The sequence below is a fragment of the Hyaena hyaena genome, unplaced genomic scaffold (genome assembly GCF_003009895.1).
Source record: "Hyaena hyaena isolate Hyena2069 unplaced genomic scaffold, ASM300989v1 scaffold_7, whole genome shotgun sequence".
NCBI classification, from domain to species: domain Eukaryota; kingdom Metazoa; phylum Chordata; class Mammalia; order Carnivora; family Hyaenidae; genus Hyaena; species Hyaena hyaena.
Genome location: NW_024080639.1, coordinates 2,935,570 through 2,945,144, shown reverse-complemented (window position 1 = coordinate 2,945,144; position 9,575 = coordinate 2,935,570). Strand labels below are relative to the sequence as shown.

At 43.3% G+C, this 9,575-nt stretch overlaps 1 protein-coding gene across 1 annotated transcript in view; it reads right to left on the bottom strand.

Annotated features, from left to right (window-relative positions):
- Positions 1-1,063: 1,063 nt before the first annotated feature.
- TOX3 (TOX high mobility group box family member 3) overlaps positions 1,064-9,575 on the bottom strand; it is a 107,599-nt gene continuing 99,087 nt past the window's right edge. The window contains exons 5-7 of the mRNA XM_039242345.1: positions 7,533-7,760; positions 5,902-5,982; positions 1,064-1,814 (exon numbers count right to left, since the gene is read on the bottom strand). Of these exons, the coding sequence (XP_039098276.1) occupies positions 1,113-1,814; positions 5,902-5,982; positions 7,533-7,760 (1,011 nt within the window). The 3' untranslated portion in view covers positions 1,064-1,112. The remainder of the gene's footprint in view (positions 1,815-5,901; positions 5,983-7,532; positions 7,761-9,575) is intronic.

The window sequence follows — 9,575 nt, the reverse complement described above, 5'->3', positions numbered from 1 at the left end:
GCAAAATACAAACAACTTAATCGCTGCTATCATAACTCATAAAAAAGTATAAAACAGCATAAAAACACAATAAGCAACGTAGCAATGAATGGTTTATGACACCAGTGTTTACGTTAAAGCCTCGTTTATGAAAACTTTACAACACATGATATGAAAACTTACAACTTGGAAAGAAAATATTTACATTGATTATTCAGATGTGGTGCGCCTTTTAAATATTCTACCGGTATTACATCATAATAAAAACTCTTGCATTTTTTTTAAATCTTAACTTTTGTAATAACTGTTTTCATTTAAGTGCATTTCCCTTTTAAAAATACAGTGTTTTTATTTTTCGAAACTTGTCACTCAAAACACAGAATATAATATTCACATTCTTTTCTTCTAATTGGAATGAACGTAATGGGCTACCAGTGGCCATAGATATTGTTACAACGTATACTGTGGTTTGAATTGGAGAAGCCATGGGTTAAAAAAGTGGAAATAAGTCAATAATTGAATCTAATCACTTGTATTTTTTTTCTGGAGAGATTTAGGGAAAAAAAATAAGAGCTTTGGCAAAAGTCTGTGATTTACATTATTATTTTTTTTTTCATGACAAAAAAATGCCATCAACTATTCACGTCATACAAATGTTTGTATGAAACTGGATCTTCCTAGGTCAGGTAATTACCACTGTGCTTTTTTATTTTTAGGGCTCCGGGAGTTCAAATAGCCTGGAAGTGCGGTTTATTCACTTCTGGAGAAATAAGGCCGTTTTCTGTGACTCAGAGAGGCCAGTTTATAGTCCTCAGTACGTCCCAGGATTCATTAAACGGTTTGATTCACATATTGTAGGTATAGCCTGAATAAATAAAAAAGGCATCACATAAAAGAGCACAGCTTTTCTTGTTTAAAAACAAAGTGATTTACAGTCAGCTAGAAGGTGATACTCGGCTACACTGTGTTCTTATTGCCTATCTAATAGACACTTGAGAGGACCATGTGATCTGTGACACATTTCGGCATAACCGACAGCAACTTACAAGCTTCGGGCCGCGTTCCGTTGACCCTCCTCTGCCACTGGCCACCGCGCACGCGCGCCGCTCCAGGTGCACCTGCCGCGGGCGCCTTCAGAAAATACTGACCTGTGACAATACCGGAGTCTGTGGCTGGGACTGTATCTGTGACTGGTGCTGCTGAGAGGCCGGCTGCGGGCTTCCGATGGCGGGGATGGGGGACGTCATCTGGGAGGTGACTGGGGAGGGCTGCCGAGGAGAGGGCTGAGGCGGGTGCTGCATGTGCTGCTGCAGCTGCTGCAGCTGGAGCTGCTGCTGCAGCTGCTGCTGCAGCTGCTGCTGCAGCTGCTGCTGCAGCTGCTGCTGCTGCTGCAGGTGCTGCTGCAGGTGGTGCTGGAAATGCTGCTGCTGCATCTGCTGCTGGAGCTGCTGCTGCATTTGGTGCTGCTGCTGCAGCTGCTGCTGCTGCCTCTGCATGTGCTGCTGCTGGGTTTGCACGGAAGGGCTCACCTGGGCAGGGGGCGCCGAGCCCACCAGGGTCGTCCCCATGGAACTGATCAGCGGGGCCCCAATGTTCGAGGGCATGTTGGCGGCGATGGTGACCGACGTGACGATCTGGTTCATGGGGAGTCTCATGGGTACGGGCTTGGGGGCGATGGACCTGGGGAGCGACTGGTGCAGAGTCTGGGGTGAGGCCGATACGGTCCCGTGCTGCGACAGCGGGGGGTTGAGAAGGAGCGAGGAAGTCAGATTGGTGGACGCCAGGGTCTGCTGAACGGAGCGAATGGTCTGGGCTTCTGCTGACTCGGCAGCAGCCTGCATTTGGGGCGAGAAAACCCCCAGATACTAAAATCCCCAAGTAGTTAAAATACTACTCTGTTTTTTAAGAGTAAAAAAAAATGACCACCACTATTCATTCTTCCCTGGACTCAATTTTCCTGTCTTAAGAGTTTTTAGCTCCCCTACCCCGGAAGTAGGGTCAAATTCCTTCCCCCTTGAATTGGGCTAGCCTTGTACCCTGTCTAGGCATCTGCTATCACCATGTGGGTGATAAGGGGCACATGGCCCAGTCTCCACTCCAAAGCCAGCCGGCCAATTGCCTTGTCCGTGACCGAGGCCCAGCTGCCTCCAACCGCCACCCGGACTGCGGACCAATGAGCAGGACCAGTGGATCCTGACGAGTCTGGCCTAGATTGAAGAACTAGCCAGTTCACTGCCGCCCTCTGAGATAAATGCTTGTCTTTTCAGGTCACTGGGCTTTGTGGCTGGGCGTTACACAGCACGATGTAGCAAAAGATAACTGATACACGCGTTCAAGAACAACACGTCTCCAGCAGTTAAGCCTGAGCTAACCCCCATCCCTGTAAATCATACTGAAAGACAAGAGAGTACAGACTGCCCGAGGGTTCAAATGGTGCTCTGCTACTTGGCAGCTCTGTGACCCTGGGCAAGTTAATTCACCCACCTGTTCCTCAGTTTCCTGACCTATAAAATGGGGTGTTACGGTATTTATCTTCACAGAGGTTCTGAGAATTAAATTACTTCATGTTTGTGAAGCGTTTAGAATGGCGCTTGGCCCAGGGGATGGATTTAGTAAATGTTAGTTATTTTTTTATTAATTAACAATTACTATTTCCAGAAAACTACTACCAGAAAATGTCAAAGCCCTGCATTTTCCGACAGTGTATGACAGGGCCCACTTGAAAACAGGAGTAATGTGACAGAATTCCTCAGAGATACTCCATGGAAGTATTTCATGGCTTAAGAAATGTTTGAGTTTACCCGATATTTTCAAAGATTTCCAGAATTTATCGCAGGAGTCCTAGATCGGGGGAGAACATTCAGCACTTGGGTGGCTGCATAACCTGTCTGTTGTAAGATAAACACCTGATCTGATTTGAGGCTCCGCATGGAGAGACGCTGCTATTATATTTTGCACTAAAAATACGTAATCGTCTCTATCAAAGTAAATTCTTTTACTGACGTAACCGTGATCGAACTGATTGCTCTTACTGGCTATTTTCTTCTCTTGTTCTTCACCAAATTAGAGAGGAGGGTAGTGGTAGCACGTTGGAGGCATCACGCTGGCATCCACTCTCTTCGATGATACTGAATGTTTACTTCCAGATTTTTATGACTCCCACTTCTAAAATCTACTAGTAGAAGGATCTTATAAGTGGTGACCTTATGTTGACAGTCATTCAGTGGAGGAGAAGCCATTGTGGATGGCTTATGTTTGAACACATCATCAGGGTGAAACACCGTCTATCGGTGGACAGCTCTCTGGTTTTTTACAGAAGCTAGGTGGGCTTTCGTGCCTCCTGGAGGTTCATGTTCTAAAGTCTTAGGGTAAGAAGAAGCCTGCAAAGACTCATTAATCATCTTTAAAAAACCATGAAATCTCCCATAAGGTAGAATACGCCCAGTATTCTACATATGAACAGGGAAACAATTTGTATATACCCTAATATTTAAAAATCACCCAGCTAGTCTTAATGATGAAACTACAAGGGAAGTCTGTATTTAGACACCTGGCCAATCACACCAGTGTGCCTTTAAGACTCCACTAGTGGTGAAGAGAAACGGGTAGATGAGTGGAAAGAGTTCTTGCTGGCCTGCCAGGTTTACTCCCTTATATTTTAATAGTAAGCTCCTATTAATTTTTGTTGGTTGCTTGGTTACCGTGCCCCTTTGAAATGTGGGCTCCAAAATGGAACCAATTCTTCAGATGTGGTCTAATCATCATCACATTAGAAGCTATTTTAATAGCTTTGGGTTTGGACTGAAATTATTCTGAACTTCTACTTCACGGACTATTTTAGTTACCTGCCAGGACTCTTAAAATAAATGAAGGATGCTCTCAGCCTGTCCTAACTTAATGAAAAACAAAACAAAACAAAACAAAAAAATAAAATAAAACCCAAACACCCCAAACACACACTATTTTAGATTTATTCTTTTAAAATTCCATCCTATTGGTTTTTGGGAATCTACTAAATTTTACTCAGACATACTTCTGAATCTTGATGCAAGTCCCTCAATGTATAACTTTTACGGTGTCTCTTCTACATCAGTCATAGACTCGATGAGCCCAATCGTGGTTACTGTTTCCTGAATGCCTTTTGAGAGACTGCCTCTTGGCTGAAATCCACGTGTGGTTGCTTATTCATGCTCTAATGCACAAAGATCACCTATGCCTGCTTCTGGGTAAATGAATGAATAAATGATCCACTTAGGAAGTGCACATACACCGCTCCTCTAGCTGGACCACTCTATCTCATTAGCCAACCATCCCTCCATTCTTAACATCGGTAGCCTACACGTTTGGCTGTGTTCTACCAATATGCCGATCTGAGTCCAGAACTGGTACATCCTTTAATGTGTGTCTTCCAGGGTCTCGGATGAAGGTTTCACTATTGACCTGATGAACGTCTGTGTTCTCCTTCCAACAACATGGAAGGTGTCCTAACAGCAGACAGCAAAACAAGGGGACCCCTCTTGATCTGATTTGAGTGGCTGCCCATCGTAGAGCTTAATATAAAGAAGCAGCAATTGAGGTGAAGACAAGAAAAAAGGAATTAAGCCCTTCTTAACTTTTCTTTTAAGTTTATTTATTTTGAGAGAGAAAAAGTGAGCATGCAGGGGAGGGGCACAGACGGAGGAATCCCAAACAGGCTCTGCAGCCTGACACGGCCCTCGAACTCACGAACCTCAAGATCATCACTTGAGCCAAACCCAAGAGCTGGGCGCTTAACTGACTGGGCCACTCAGGCACCCCGGAATTAGATCCTTTTTAAACGGCTTTGCCAGCAACACCCACCATGCCCTGCAGCCTTGTGTGGTACTTCTGGCAACAAGCACGACAATGGAAATGAATCCCTGATCACCAGGCGAAATACATCAATAGCAAAAACATCAGTTCAAATGATTCTCCCCTAAGCCTCTCAAAATTCTAGAGAGGCTAAAGACAAAATTAATTAAATGTTAAAATGCAACGTAATAGCTCATGCTCCTTTTGTATCAAGGTAATAATAATCCAGAGTGACATTTGCTTTGGGATGCTGGTGCATTTTATAATACATCAGGGCCCATTTTCTACTCTATGTATAATACATATACACGTCCTTTTTTTTTTTTAAGTACTTGGAGTATAATTTTATTTTAAAAAGTCATGAGGTTTATTTATTTATATGATGTGGAACAGTCTGGTCAAAAATGCAACATCTCCTACGACAATAATAGAAGCACTGGAGAATTTGTGATAGGATGTCCCAAACCACCTGACCAAAATACCGCCCAGTTTCAAGGGATGGACACTGACAACGATCTCAGTCCCTGATGAAAAGCAAAAGTGAGAGGCTATTCAAGATTTGTCTTGAATATTTGTGTTTTGTTAAATAGTCTCAACATACATAAAGAGAGGGCAGTGAATCTTCTGGAAACAATTTCGATGCAGCAGTTTAAATGAACTGTTGGTGGGGGGAGGCACGTGCCTGGGTGGCTCTGGCAGTTAAGCGTTTGACTTCGGCCTCAGGTCATGATCTTGTGGTTCGTGAGCTCAAGTCCCGAGTAGGGCTCTGTGCTGACGGCTTGGAGCCTGGAGCCAGCTTCGGATCCTGTGTTTCCCTCTTGTTCTCTGCCCCTCCCCCGCTTGCACTGTCTCTCTCCCTCTCAAAAATAAATAAACATTAAAAAATAACATAAATAAGTGAACTCCTATTTTTCACGCTATCATTGAGGTCATCTTCAATGGAAACAAATAAGCTGATGAGTTGTTCAAGATGCCTTTTTTTTTTTTTTTTTTTTTGGCCCACTCTGAGAGGAGCTGCCTGTAGGCTTTCTGCGCTCTGCGCTGGTGTCAACCTGGCTAACTCTGAGGCTGGCCGTTCCCGCACGGGTTTACCTTAGAAACGAGGCTGGCCCTGTAAGCGGCCAGGGCCTTCAAGTATTCCTTTTTGGCAGCTTCCGTTTTCCTCTTATAAACCTATTAAAAGACACAGTTAGCATCGCCTTTAGTATACACATTCTCAGCCATAAGAGGACAGGCCGCACAAATTAGGTCAAGACTTGTAACTCGCATAGAAGGCTGGTTTCGGCGGCTTTGGTTTTTAATGTGAACACACACCCACCCGCACACCCACACACATTAAAACAAAACCCTCCTGTCCTCACTGGAGCACAATTTTGATTATACGATTTTCATTTGACGATTACAAATGAAAAAAAAAAAAAAAGATTTCAGGAGAACCAGTGGAGGGCTAGATGGGGTAGCAAGAAGAGTAAAATTTGCTCCAAATGGTTCAAATTACAGAAAATAACGAGTTTCTCCATCAGTGTCTTCCTCCCTCCCCTCCCCCATTTCTAACCTGCACCAAATAAGGGGATTAAAACATCACCAATGACAGGTATGGTGTGGGAAGGCACAAGAGAAAAGATGAAACTACCTTAGTTTTCTTCTGAAGGAAAAAAACCCTCAGAAATAGTTAAAAGATGGGAAATTTCCATTAGTGAGGCCAACGAGTTACATAAATAAATCCCACTATACAAAACGTGATTTGCTCTTTCTTTTCTTAACAGTGTCTGACGGCTGTGTGTGAGACCAAAGCGCAACTGCCTTTCTCTCCAGAGTTAAAAGATGCAGCGGTTTGCCAGTCCCTGAGGATTACATTTCTGGGACAGAGAATCAGTGCACCGCATACAACAATAAGCTCACCGCAAACGGGCAAAAATCTATAGCCGCACCATCCCCGAGTAAGCAGCGAGGAGGAATGAGGTCACGATTCGTAAAAGAAAACAAGAGGGTTTGCACTCTTCATTCCTGAAATGGCTATTCTGTATCATTACTAAGAGAGGTCAAGTCTTCTGAGTGCACGTAAAGTTAAATCTCATTGATGGTCATTGGAGTTTCACACAAGGTGTACGGAAGCCATTCCTCCCTCCATTTGTGCGGGAGGAGCCTCAAGGGGAAACTCTGGGGGTGAGGCCCTAAGGAAGTATCTCCCACCGGCTTGGCTCATCTCTCAATACTTCTTGGCCAATGCAATGGCCAAGCTTTCGAATGAACTTGGAAGAAAATTTCAAGCGCCCCGTGACAGTAATGAGACTCACAGAGGCGGCCTCAAAGTTTGGAAACCCACCAGGACAGGATGGCACAAGGGTTCGGAGACAGGATCAGAGGAAAGGCAAGCGGGAGGGTCCTAATCTCTCTGGAGTGCCCTTTCTGAGCCAAGGGGGCAAGTTCCGCATTATCTAAAGCGAAAAGATGATCATCAAAAGTGTACGCTTACAGGATATTGCCTGAATTTCCCCCACTGCTCCACGGAATGGGTTCCGAACACAAACCCTTAAGGGGGCCTGAGGAATCCGTGTAACTGGGGAGAGTGGCTTAGATTTACACAACTGCGTTTCTAAATCCCACAGCTTAGAAAAGGCCTTCCTGAGAAACAGTCGCATTAGGTGAACATTCACTCGGAGAAGATGGGAGAAATACTCTAACTTTTTTAAGAGTATGGTCGCGGTGGATCGTTGCCTCACCTGCTTCTGTTCCTCTCCAAGGCTGTCCCACATAGATGCAACGATTTTTGAGACCTCTCCAAAGGTTGCATTGGGGTTTTGACCTTTAATTGCAGCCTGTGTGTCTCTGAAAAACAGGGCATATGCTGACACTGGCTTCTGGGGCTCATTGGGATCTTTCTTTTTCTTTTTCTTTGGAGTCTTGGGCTTCTTGCCAGAATCTGGAGCAGCTCTTTTCTCTCCAATGGCCTGCAAAGCAGGAAGAAAATTCACTGCCTCGAATGTCCTCACAGCGAAGGTGGCAAGACCGAACCAGATCCGCAATTGTTCTTTGAAGGTTTTGTTAAGCAGATTCATCAACAGATGAATCACCGGCAAAAGCAGGGGAGGGGTAAGTTTTCTTAGAGTTAACTGGACAGCAAAGATTAGCATTTAGAACATTGATTAATGAGACCCAGAAGTATCTTCAATACATTCATAACATATGCTCTAAATAGCAATTATGAGTAATGAAAAACAGAACACGATACCAGGCAATGAATGAAGTATGTGCATATGTGTGTGTGTGTGTGTGTGTGCATTACATGTGTACACATAAAATATTTTACATTTTCAGAGGTCTTAGAAGGATTTTAAATAATGATTCAGGATGCAGATCATATTCAGATATTTTAAACTGAGGTCCCTTGCCAGAGTCCTCTGCCATATATGATCAGTCTGAATCGATTTTTTGAAGCATCAAGTTTTATCTTACCAGAATGTTCCTTTGCTAATGGGTCTCCAGAAATGCCGGTGGAAATTAGCTACAATCCCTAAGCTCACATAGTAAAAGAAAGGTCATCTTTATTTCTTTATGCAATTAAAACTTTCTGAAGAATAGGGTAACAAGAAACGTTAAAAAAATGTCAAAACTCCCTTAACTGGGGGGAAACTGATATTCTTCACTAAAATGAAAACAAACCTGTATGAGAGCAATAACTGATGGTTAAAATCACCTAGGCTATAAAGAAGACTGATAAGAAAAGAGTTATGATATATAGTGAGTGACTCTGTCCAGAAGAATATTGTCATATAGACAGTAAGTCCTTTACACATACTTACCATATGAGCCCTCTGAGATCAAAGCCACAGACATGCCATGGGTATAGCTCCCTATATTTATATAGCAATGAGCTCCAGACTCACCTGCTGCTACCATCATCTAATCATGTAATGTCCTTCTCAGAGAAGCAGGAGAAGAGATGCATCACCCCTGTTTTAACCCCCTACATTATAATATGACTGTACTGAAGATCATTTTGCAGTTAACTTCAAGAATGCTGAAATGTTTGACAAAATCGGTTTTAAAAGCCAGCCATGGGGAAGATCAGCAGAGATAGGCTCAAATGCTGAAATGTTTGACAAAATCGGTTTTAAAAGCCAGCCATGGGGAAGATCAGCAGAGATAGGCTCAAGTTACTGACAGATTGGTTTTTAATGGCCTTGAGTCTTGAATCCTAAATTCAAATTTTCCAAAAGTATCATTATTTTCTGAATGACAGTCATTTGGAACTTAATCCAATTACTAAAATTTGTAGGGAGAAAAATGGTAAGTAACTTGTTTCTGAGTGCTCTGGACCCTTGATGTGTTGGGGAATCACAAGTCCACTTTTCGGTGGGCCTATCACACGCACTATTTGAGTGATAACAACATCTGTACTTCATACAAGTAGTTTACACACTTCAGATGCTGGTGAGCCACATCTCACCTCTTCTCCAAAATGCCAGCTTTCATGACTCACACAATTAATTCATTAATTTTCAATCATCTTTTTTCCCCCTAAATTCTCAGAATCATTGCGACTTGCTTAATTCTAGTTAATGAATCTGAACTTGTAAGGCAGTCAGATGCCTTTCGGTTAGAGCTTCAATGGGCGCCAAGCTTTCCTTCAGTGAAAAAATACTGCTTTGGCCCCAAGGAAAAAAATATCTGCATATAACACAGATTTTTCTAATTGAGTCCAATAACTATACACCTTTCCTGGAAGAAACTTTGGCACTGTTTGCAGCAACAATGCCCTGACC